Source organism: Silurus meridionalis, chromosome 7, assembly GCF_014805685.1.
Source record: "Silurus meridionalis isolate SWU-2019-XX chromosome 7, ASM1480568v1, whole genome shotgun sequence".
NCBI classification, from domain to species: domain Eukaryota; kingdom Metazoa; phylum Chordata; class Actinopteri; order Siluriformes; family Siluridae; genus Silurus; species Silurus meridionalis.
This window is the reverse complement of record NC_060890.1, coordinates 17,259,871-17,271,999: the sequence shown is the minus strand read 5'-3', so window position 1 is coordinate 17,271,999 and position 12,129 is coordinate 17,259,871. Positions and strand designations below refer to the sequence as shown.

Below are 12,129 nucleotides of genomic sequence, written 5' to 3'. Positions count from 1 at the left end.
TTATTACATCTGGTCACTCACATGTACTCTATTTGAGTTTAATACCCTGCTGTGGCATCTAGGCATTTTAATGCAGTGTTTCTTGAGTTCATTTCGATTTTGGAGCATTTTGTTTGTTATCCATCTCCACCATTTGCAAGAGAGTTATATCCAAAGAGATTATCAGTAAAGACAGGATATAGTCCAAGCAGTCGTGGGTTGAGTGCCTTTATCACAAGGCTAGCGCTGTTTCTCTGGCAATCCTGGGCTTTGAATTGATCGTTTTGGCCCTTTCTTCATATATTACCGAGTTAACTGGATTGGCTTGCTAGTGATTCGACCTGATCCAGGATTTTTCTGTTCTGTAAAGCTATTGGTGGACTTGTTGCCAACACAACAGGTCCCTAAGCTCAAACCTGTTCATGAGCAGGCTTGTTCAGTGCAAACAAGATTAGATCACAGATTTAGAAGCATTCTCTGTAAAGATCTGCATTGACCATGGACAATCTTCTCCTTTGAGAGAATGAGTGAAGATGAGTGTTTGCAGTGTACTTTGATATCAGCATGACAATTGGACAAAAATATTTTACATTTAGTTTGGGTGGAACTGTTGTTATACCTACACAAGACTTACTCAGTCTTTGGTGCTTTGATTTGGCTTTACAAAGGAGCTTATTTAGGGTTCTGCATTGATAAATGGGGTATCATTTCATCCTCATTGATAAAAAAAAAAGTAAGAGAAAGGGAAACCCACTACCGTTAAACTAAATGTTTATAGGCAAAACTGATCAGATGTAGTATTTTGGAAACCCATGCACTGTTGGCGCTGACACTGGAAATTATCAAACAAATAAATAAAAATAAAAAATATGTATAAGTTGGTCAATGATACAACATAATGATTGCACATTTAGCTTTTCAGCTCCTTTCTGACATGTTTTATTTAACCTTCAAAATCTTCATAACCTCATAGTAACATTTCCCTCTATTCAGCAATTAGTTGAAAAATGAATTCAACCTGTTGAATGATGAAGAATTGCAGACAGCGTACTGTCTATTATTTTGCATTTAAGGTATGTTATAAAATCGTCACCACTGCATTCCTCCTGCCTAATGTGCAATGGATTAATGTGGAGTAACAAGTAGTGTGCTGTATTCATGTTCTGCAAAGACCTTGGTACACAGTCTGCCTCTGATGAGTTCATTATGAAGCATGATCCAGCTGGCAGAGTAAAACCATATACTACTGCTTATTGCAGATAGATGAATTATCACTCCAAAATGTTGTTTTTCTGTAAACACTTTAGCAAAAAGTGTTCCATTGTACAACTGCTCATTAGGTTGTCACTATCTTCTATATGCCTACAATATGTTAAGAAACTATTATCAATTGCCTTCTCACAGCTGTAAAATCCAGAGCTCTGTCTCTCGTATTTCACACATTGTCGTCATGTTCACATGGGTTTTCTTTGAGTTTTCAGGTTTCCTTTAATAACCATTTTTATATATGCTTAATAGCTAACTTACTTTGTGTGTGCATGCTGCCTTACTACAAACATGTGTCCCATTCAGGGTGTAATCCCACCTCGTTTTTCCAGGATCCATCATGACTCAGGATAAAACAAAATGAATGAATTTCATTGGATTGTATTACTTCTGCTTTAAAGATATATTAGAGCATGTATAGTTAATGGGTTGATATGCTTTTAAATGTCCAGGCTATATGTTGGTCTGCATCATTTGTATTAAAAGCTACCAGAATGTTACAAGGACCTCTTCACCATGTAGCTTATTAAATCCTTGTTGGCCCATTTCTTGTAGTATCTGACTCCTTAGGGAGAATAATGCTTTCGGGCTTCATTTTTGTCCAATTTTAATTGTTTTCTTTATTGATTCTTTTTAAGTGGGTTTGCGGTTCTTTGTATTTCTTGTATTTTTTCATGTGTTTGTGTAGCTCCATGTAATACAGTTAAGACCCAACAGACCAACCAACATATTCATCTCATGGTAAGAGTTTATTGGATGAACTAGACATTTTCAGATTCTGTGACTTTACATTCATTGGTTTGTGCTTAATTTTTAGTGTTTTGTGTGACTGTGTAATTACAATGGTCAGTCAGTCGAATTGATGCTTGTTATGACGCCTCTTAGTGGCCATGGTTTCTGAAAATGTGCACAGTAGTCTGGGTTAGTAATCCATCCCTGGATCCAACACATGAGGTCTGACCTGCTTGTGTTTACTTCACGATCATTCTACACCAGGTCTATTGTTATAAGCCCTTCTGGAAAGTTTTGGATCTATATTTTCAAAACATACATCTGAAAACAGATATTTGCATTGTGCAGAATGAAGTGCTGTTCTGTCTGCAGATAAATGTCTCTTTTTCATCTCTTTCATCTGTCTCTGTGTGTCTCTCTCATACTGGTTAATTAGTCAGCTCTCTCTTCCTCCTGAGGCTGCAGCACTCACCCCAAGAGGATTTGGCTTGATCTTATGTCTCCTCCAATAGGTTGTGATTAATGAGCCATCGTTGCTGTAGGCATAGACTTCTGGGCCTCTGAAAAATGTACATAGAAAACATCTGTTCCTTTGCTGCCATCTTGTTTGAGATTGAATCTTATCATATTGTGTGCTGTCGGAGGCATGCCATGATCATTTACTTTTGTTGTTTTGCTCCAATGTCTGATTGAGGAATCTGAGCGGAGCATTTTTTTCGGTGTAGGATTTCTGAATGTTGATCTATCAGCAAATTAGTGACACACAGTAGTGCAAAATCAGCAGCTGCAATAATGAGCTGGTCTAAGTAATTAAGGAAAAGTCGATAATTGCAGTAATCTATAGAATTGGCGGTCAGCACTAGAAGGCACAACGTCAGATCCACCAGGTCAGGAAGCTTGGTGCTGCCATCTGACTGAGTGCTGAGATCAGTTGAAAAGCCTCTCACACAGACAGATCCAATGCCCTGAACATCCAAGGCACAAAGCTCAGATTGGTACAACAACATGCTCCATAATTAAGAGACAATAAAAGACATCTCTTTTAGTGTGAACTGACCAACGTTTTAGGATTTTATTCATACTGTACCACTTTTTTTTTGCACGTCTGTCTTTTTTGTTGTTTTATTTACTTTATTAATACTTTTTAATTTTTAATGTTTGTATTATGTTTGCTTATGAATTTCATTCTCTGTTCTCAGAAACTGAGCTATTTCTACGCATGATGCCGTCTCTGCTAAGTTTGGCACTCGTTTTAGGGTTGTCAGATTGAAACAGCTTCTGTAGTGTAAGTGTGATTCATAGAGACAAGAGCTCATGTTTAAACACTTTTCTCTGCACTGAGAAAACTGTCAACTTAACACTCATTTATAATCAAAGACTAAAAGCTAGTTATTTCATTCTGTTCAGTAAACAGTTAAAATATGAATGAATGCCATGATTTTAATCTTTCTGATTTTACATGCAGTAGAATTACATGCAGAAATTCAAATGTTTTACTTTTTCCCTCAGGCTTTTGCAGCATCCATCGATCAGATGGAAACCAAGATTTTTTTTTCTTTTTGTACTGTGAGCTACAAGGAATAAATCAGTAATATATAACCACAAGCTAAAAAAAAAACCTGTAATGCCATATCTGAAAGGATGAATTACACAGAGGTACAGTTTAAAGTACAAATAGCTCTCACTAAGGAATTCATAAAAGTGTCCTACAAAATGAACATTCGGTTATGATACAGCAGTTATGCTTATACTTCCATTATGAGTAAATTTGGAATTACAGATTTTTTGTTTCCTTAAAGGTTAAGAATGAATAAATACTGTGTTTTAAATGTATAATCTGTTGTAGATCCAGAAGATTATTTAAATGTAATGCTGTGGAAGTTGGCTCTTGTTATCACTTATGTAAAAGCAGCTAATTTGCAATCCTTAGCTTGCAGTTAATAAGACAAAAAATTGCAGTTTGTCAGATAATAGATCTCTTGTTCAAAGTCCTTTGTTTTAATTCCTTCCACACTGGAACAACCTTACCACCGACTATTACAACGACTTGACACTGGAGACTCCTTCCAAAAATTTCATATAAAGATCTCACAAAATCACCATATCAACAATTACACACATTTCTAGTCTACTTGCATGGAGTCAATGTTTAAAATGTTACTATAAAAATAATAGCATACAGTTAATAACAGTAAGAGTGCATTAATATCTACATTTAATTTATCCTAGCACTGATGTCAGAGCCGCTGTTAAAGAAATTTCATCAACACCTTCTGACACCTTTCAAGTGAATTGCAACAGTGCTTTAATATAATTTGGCGTGATTGGTGCTGGGGAAATTTAAAGACATGCTGGAAGACCTTTGCTTTGTGGTAACATTCACTGGTAATTCGAAGACAACTACTAAGCCGGTGTAACAAAACTGCTGATTAAATACAGTGACCTACAGGATTAATTACCTCTATTGCAAAATTACTTAGAAAACAAATAAAATGTCATCATACATGTAGAATAGAAATGTTAACACGATGAATGTGGTTCATTCGAAATTCTAAATACTTCCTATTATTTTTCCCCAAAGGAAATGGCGTAAATATGCAATTGGTCTGCAAGTGAGCCCAATTTTGAATTGGTAATTGTCCAATTGATTTACTGATCCATAATTATATGTAAATAACAGTGTTAATGGATTTGTGCTCATGACAAACTGTTGCTGTTTAGAGGCTTTCAGGGCAAAATCAAGGGGAAATGATGAATATGTGGGCGGTTTGTAGGTTTCAAGGTGCCGCCTTTACTGAGGGTGAAGAGCTTTTATTTTCTTATTAGAAAAACAGGATTTTAAGGGTTTGCTGCAATGAGGTGAAACGTTTCAGATGGGTTTTTTTTTTTTTTTTTTTTTTGCATAGGAAATCAAAAAGCAAAGAAAAAAATTATGTCCCAGAGAAGCTCTGCAGTGAGCTTTAGCCTCTATGTGACATCAGGATGTCTGTTTATTAGAAATTGCAAAACATTACCATCAGCTATATAAGAATGTGATTAAACTAAGAAAGATTTCCACCCTTTTTTTAATCCAGCTGCAGTTCTCCTTCACTCTGCAGTATGTTTATTTAAAAACCTTCCAAATGTATTTAGACATATTGCAAGCTTATGTGAGCTTATCTAACATGTTTGACTTTTGTGTTTCAATCACACCTTGTTTAAAATGCAATGTGTGTATGTGAGTAAGAGAGAGAGACAGCACTGTAATGCAGTATGAATGCTTTCCAGCCCACTCAATAAATGACTCCTAAGACCACAGGCTTGTACAGCCCTAAACATCTGCTCTGCACTTAGCCAATCATCACCAGTTACTCATCACCTACACGCTCATTCACATCTCATTATCAAGAGCTACAGTTCTCTTAAAGCATTGCTGACTAGTACAAGCTTTCTGCAGTGTTGTGCTCTAACCCAGAGCAAAAGTCTATATAACCATACAAACCTAAAGTGAAGAACACGTATAGCAATGAGGCATTTAGATAGATAGATAGATAGATACATAGATAGATACAACTTTATTGTCATTGCATTGTACAGGTACACAGCAACGAAATGCAGTTTGGCATCTACCAAAAGTGCAAAATGTAGCTATCATGCAAAGTGCAGATAAATATGTAGCATATTTACAGCAAGTGATATATATGTAAGCATATGTACAGGGAATAAATTTAAAGGCTATAATAGTGCAGAGATGTGTGGACATCATTAAGAAGTACAGAAATGGTTCAAATTAGTGTGATAAGCTTCACAATTATTGTGATCCGTCACAAGAAACCAAATGGCACATTGGACAGATGGACAGTTTATGATATGATAACTTGTAAACCAATAATCTCTAATATCTTAACAGGTTTTCGAAACCCCTTTCATCCAAACTTTACTGACTTTGCAAAACATTACAGATTTTTAAAATACCTGAAACAAACTAATTGTAGAAAATGGGATTATGTAATTGGGATACTGGATATTGTTTGTATGTATCACCATCTTTAATCTTTCTTTCTTTACTCACTGTAATGATTCATTCATGTAGGTTTCTCCTTTAAAAACATCACAAGGCTCTGGCCTTTTTTTTCCACTGAGGTCACTCAGGTGCTTGTCCTTTGTCATCTCTGGATTAGACTACAGCACTTAGTTCCTGGCAGGTCTGCCCTTGTGTGCCAACTGACCCTGACAACTGATCCAGAATGCAGCTGCTTGACTTATTTTTCATCCTCCTCGAGTTCTCCTACATGACTTTTTGTAAAGGTGTCTGCTAGGTGCATTATAACTACACATCCAGTCTTACTGTAACACAAAATATTAAGAACAATAGCTCAAAACTACGGTTGTGTTAAAGAGGGCATAAACGGTAATAAAAAGTAAAATTGCCTGTTTTTGCACCTGCATGAATTCCATCATAAGGAGTAATAAAATTGCACAACCTGTTTGAACTTTCTTACATGAATATGTTTCTTTGTTCTCTCTCTGTTTTAAAATGCCAATGAATGCTGCTGGGATTTTTGCTAAAATCTTTATGGACAGTAATTCAATTATCTTAATGGCAACAGTCTAGATATTTACCTAGACAAAGAGGATGACGCTGCAGCTGCCTCAATTTTTGCATCAAAATATAATAAAGTGTATAACATCAATGCATACCATCAACACAAATTAGGTCCTTGGATGTGTGTGAAGAATTAAATTATGCTGTTTGTTAATCAGCATACAAACAACCCAAATTCAAAACAAGGATCATAAGGTGATCAGATGTAATGACTATATGCACAGAGCACAAACACAGATCCACCCAGGTATATAGTATTTATTTAATTATTCATTTAACATGCTTTATAGCACCGTTCTCTCCACCTTTGCATGTTGTCATTACAGTGCTCTAATGAATATTTTCACTTCTTCAGTGATCCAGTGGGAAAAGGGATTATTGATTGACTGTCGTAATTATATTTTATTTATGTAGATTATATTGATTAACCTTATTCCATTCCAAATTCATTTTGAAGCCATCTTACAGTGGATTATTTGCATTAATGCTTGGTTGTAATTTATACCTGGCTCTCATTACATTGTGATGCAATTGTTACAGGTATTTGCTGAACCAAATCTTCAGCAAAAGTCGCAAACTCATAGCATATCTTCAAACCGCTGAAAAAAAAAAGAGGCCAGGGATTTGTACAACAATTATGGAGTTTGAAATTGCCTTCTGTTTGTAGTATATACATTTGGAAAATAACTGCTTATCGTCCATATTTAGTGCAGACAATATGACAGCTACAATAACTGACAAAGGTAATTTTAATAATAAATCAGTTTCACAGCTCTACAGTCCCAGTCCTGAGGTATTGCACTTCACGCCTGCAATCTGGGATTCCTATTACACCACATTTGGTCTGTCAGGATTTCTGGATTATGCCCTTGGGGTTGTAGCAAACCTCCGAATAATGTTATGACCTTTTTTTTTTGTTGTTGGATGGTTATGGGATATTGTTCTTATAAATCCATATATTAAATGTATTTATTCATCCATTAATTTATTAATCTTTTATTGCTACAATTTATTCTAATGTGATTCAAATTTAGATCTCAAACACTACTGACTACTGTCAGTCCTTTAAAAGGCAATTTCATGCAATTTCATGCAACCAGACACAGTACGACCAGGTTGGCACCAGGTGGCATTTTTAACTGGCGTGTTCTACAAGAGGTAATATATGTCTGAACACTTATGAATGGAGTTATGTGGATGGGTGGGTGGGGGGGATGAGTGAATACTGACAGTGCTGAAAAACTGGATGCTTGGTTGTTTATGTGTATATATATATATATATATATATATATATATATATATAAATAACTATTAAATAATGTAGTACATTTTGTCTCTCTACTGCTTTCTCTTTCTCTCTCTCTCTCTCTCTCTCTCACACACACACACACACAGAGAGAGAGAGAGAGAGAGAGAGAGAGAGAGCGAGAGACATACACACATACATACAGAGAGAGAGAGAGAGAGAGACACACACACACACACACACACCTCTCCTGCCTGAAGACATCATTATCCCTCACTGTTCAGTGAGCAGTGTGTCTCTGTGCTCTTGGACTATAGACTGACGGAGCTCTTCATTGCACACACACACACACACACACACACACGGGACAGATGGCCGGTTTAAGGAGTGCAGTCCTTCTTCTTGTTCTGCTCTGCGTGTTGGTGGGATGCTGCGGTGTTCAGGGCGCTGTGCGGGGCGGAAAAGAGTCGGACAATACCGGCGGCAATTTCCTAGAAGACGAGCAATGGCTGTCTACTATCTCCCAATACAGCCACAAGATAAAGCACTGGAACCGCTTCAGAGACGTGAGCTCGCTTCCCTTGCATGTGTTCTTGTTGTATTGTATTGTATTTTATTTACAGGGTGTTACAAGCTTTCGGACAAAAAAAACATCATATGCATGTTATATCTCTGTTGTGTTCATAAGCAGGAATTGTGTGTATTTCCTTTGAAAGGACTGTACCGGTGAGAGACTCGGTAACTTATACGTCAGCCTCTAAATTCACCCGTTACCGATATATATTTTTTATATTCTATTTTTATTTATTTATTTAATTTAGTCCAGTTCACGAATATTTTTTTTATTGATACTTTATTAAATTTAAGTAATTTCCTATAGTAAGCTGGGCGGTTCAGTAGGTAGTCATGCTTGCTGATGTTTCTTGAACGCGCGTGAGCTGGTTCTCTCAGGTGAGTTCCTCCAACCTGCCTGGTTCACATCTTCATTTGTAGCTACCTCTCTACATGTCCTTCACACTTCCTAATGTTTTTTTCATACTTAAACAGTGGGCTGAAAGATAATATTCAGTAATCGCTCACCTGGCAACACATTACAAATTCAGTGGTGACAGTGGTCGATTGTCGCCACGCCCGAGTTGCAAAAAGACCCTCGGATTGTCAGCAAACTAAACCCTGGAGACCCTCACTGTCTACATTCCCATGTCCAAAACTGCCCAATAGCTTTAAAATAATATTCAAATAACATCACACTACTTTGATTACTTGGTCAGACATCATTAATTGACTATTTCCTAATAAAAGGTCTTATATAGACCCATATTAGTGGTCCCAGTTTCTCTCTTTCTCTCAATGTCTCTCTTTCAAAAACACAAGAAACATTTATTATTTTACTTATGATGTAGAATTTGCCAGATGGTTTCCAAGAGTCCATTCATTCTTCATTAAGTTACCGACCCAGAATATATTCGGTGTGTAATTTAATGATTTATTGCAACATGATTACACACTGGCTGTTTAGATGACCATGGTGTTCGTTGTTTGTTGTCTTGCAGATAGCTTAAATGGTCTATTAGGTTCATTACATCACCATTAAACCACAGCCTTAGACACCTCGAGATCACCTTACAGGATCGTACACCATGCTGCTGTTTAGATCCCACGAGAAAACCATCAAACATGTCCAGGTCAAGTCACAATTTATTTAAAGGCACATTTAAAAAAAACAATAACTGTTGACCAGAGTGCTGTACAATGCATTAAAGAATCTCAAATATACAACAAAAAAAAAAAGAAAGAAAAATAAAAACTTAAGACAAATGAGTTCATTTGTTAAAGCCCTTTTCATATTTCATTGTAACATGTATTACTATTGGGAATAAAAATCTATAGCTAACCATTTAAACTAATTGCAAAAAAAAAAAGGCACAAAAAGAATCTGTTATGTTTACCCTTTTTCTCCAATATGGATACAGTATTGGGAATTAGTCTGCTCACAAATGAGCATACTGTCTTTCTAAATAAACTCAAACTTATTACAGATTTAAAATATAGCAAGATATTAGCTGCAGATTGATTGCGGGTTACGGTAACTAATCTTATTGTGAGCGTGGCATGATTGAAATTGAACCAAGGCAGCGTTGCTAGGCCAGCAGGGATGAGCAGTAGCAGTATTGCTTCACCCATATGACATCTTCCTCCAAACAGGGATCTTGATTCTCTCTATGCCTTAATCGATATTTATTGATTGCCACATACCTCTGCCTAGACCGAGTTTTACAATACAGGAAGGGCAAGGACACGTATGATTGCCTACACACACCGCACTCCTTCACTGACACAATGTTGTCTTTCCCCAAATCACACTGTGTGAAAAGGAGGGAGAAAAATGTCAGCCGAAGACTCTGCTGCTCTCCCAGGAGCTGCCGTCCACTTGATTTAGAGCCTGCAAGACACATATTGGTTTATTTATTTCGTGTGAGATTCTCCTTTGATGAGACAGCAGGATGCCTGGAGCAGAAGCAGGAGCAGGGCAGGTGACAGGTGAAGGAAGAGACTTAAGGAGTCAAGCTGTGGGGGAGTAGGTGTTGTGTGTATTAGCAATCTCTGGCTGGAATGTAAACATTTTTGCAGGCTGCTGCAATTACTGCAGATTAAAACGGATGGTTTCTAATTGTGTTTATGCCAACATAACCTCTAACATCTAAAGAATGTAGGCATGTCCCAGTATGGAAAATTAAGCATAATTATTTTACCGTCAGTCACAGTTTTTCACAGTATTCTGCCAAATATATATATCATCAGAGTGACAGTTCAGTAATTCATGTATTCAACCTTTCCTTTTACCAGAATTCTTATCTGTTAAGCATACGACTGATATACAGTGTATATATATATATATATATATATATATATATATATATATATATATATATATATATATATATATATATAGTACAGACCAAAAGTTTGGACACACCTTCTCATTTAAAGAGTTTTCTTTATTTTCATGACTATGAAAATTGTAGATTCACACTGAAGGCATCAAAACTATGAATTAACACGTGGAATTATATGTGGAATTATATACATAACAAAAAAGTGTAAAACAACTGAAAAATGTCATATTCTAGGTTCTTCAAAGTAGCCACCTTTTGCTTTGATTACTGCTTTGCACACTCTTGGCATTCTCTTGATGAGCTTCAAGAGGTAGTCACCTGAAATGGTCTTCCAACAGTCTTGAAGGAGTTCCCCGAGAGATGCTTGGCACTTGTTGGCCCTTTTGCCTTCACTCTGCGGTCCAGCTCACCCCTAAACCATCACGATTGGGTTCAGGTCCGGTGACTGTGGAGGCCAGGTCATCTGGCGCAGCACCCCATCACTCTCCTTCTTGGTCAAATAGCCCTTGATGCCTTCAGTGTGACTCTACAATTTTCATAGTCATGAAAATAAAGAAGACTCTTTGAATGAGAAGGTGTGTCCAAACTTTTGGTCTGTACTGTATGTATATATGTATATATGTATTCTTCTTCTTCTTCTTCTTTCGGCTGCTCCCATTAGGGGTCGCCACAGCGGATCATCCGTCTCCACACCACCCTGTCCTCTACATCTGCCTCTTTTACACCAACTACCTGCATGTCTTCCCTCACCACATCCATGAACCTCCTTTTGGCCTTCCTCTTTTCCTCCTACCTGGTGGCTCCATCCTCAGCATTCTTCTACCAATATAATTTATGTCCCTCCTCTGCACATGTCCAAACCATCTCAATCTCGCCTCCCTCACCTTGTCACCAAAACATCCTACATGCGCTGTCCCTCTAATAAACTCATTTCTAATCTTATCCATCCTCGTCACTCCCAACGAAAACCTCAACATCTTTAGCTCTGCTACCTCCAGCTCCACCTCCTGTCTTTTACTCAATGCCACTGTCTCTAAACCATACAACATCGCAGGTCTCACCACAGTCCTATAAACTTTCCCTTTCAATTTTGCAGATACCCTACTATCACAAATCACTCCTGTCACTCTTCTCCACCCACTCCACCCTGCCTGCACTCTTTTCTTCACTTCTCTAACACACTCTCCATTACTTTGCACTGTTGAACCCAGGTACCTGAATTCCTCCACCTTCTGAAGCTCTTCTCCTGCAACCGCACCACTCCACTGCCCTCCCTCTCATTCACACACATGTACTCTGTCTTACTCCTACTGAGTTTCATTCCCCTTCTCTCCAGTGCATATCTCCACCTCTCCAGGCTCTTCTCAACCTGCTCCCTACTCTCACAACAAATCACAATATCATCCGCAAACATCATAGTCCAG

At 37.4% G+C, this 12,129-nt stretch overlaps 1 protein-coding gene across 2 annotated transcripts in view; it reads left to right on the top strand.

Moving 5' to 3' along the window:
• Positions 1 to 8,033: 8,033 nt before the first annotated feature.
• Positions 8,034 to 12,129, top strand: part of LOC124389395 (testican-2-like) — a 47,340-nt gene continuing 43,244 nt past the window's right edge. Inside the window, exon 1 of one of the 2 annotated variants that reach the window (XM_046854821.1) lies at positions 8,034 to 8,374. In XM_046854821.1, coding sequence (XP_046710777.1) covers positions 8,180 to 8,374 — 195 coding nt within the window. In that variant the 5' untranslated portion in view covers positions 8,034 to 8,179. The remainder of the gene's footprint in view (positions 8,375 to 12,129) is intronic. The other variant, XM_046854820.1, reaches the window with a different exon arrangement.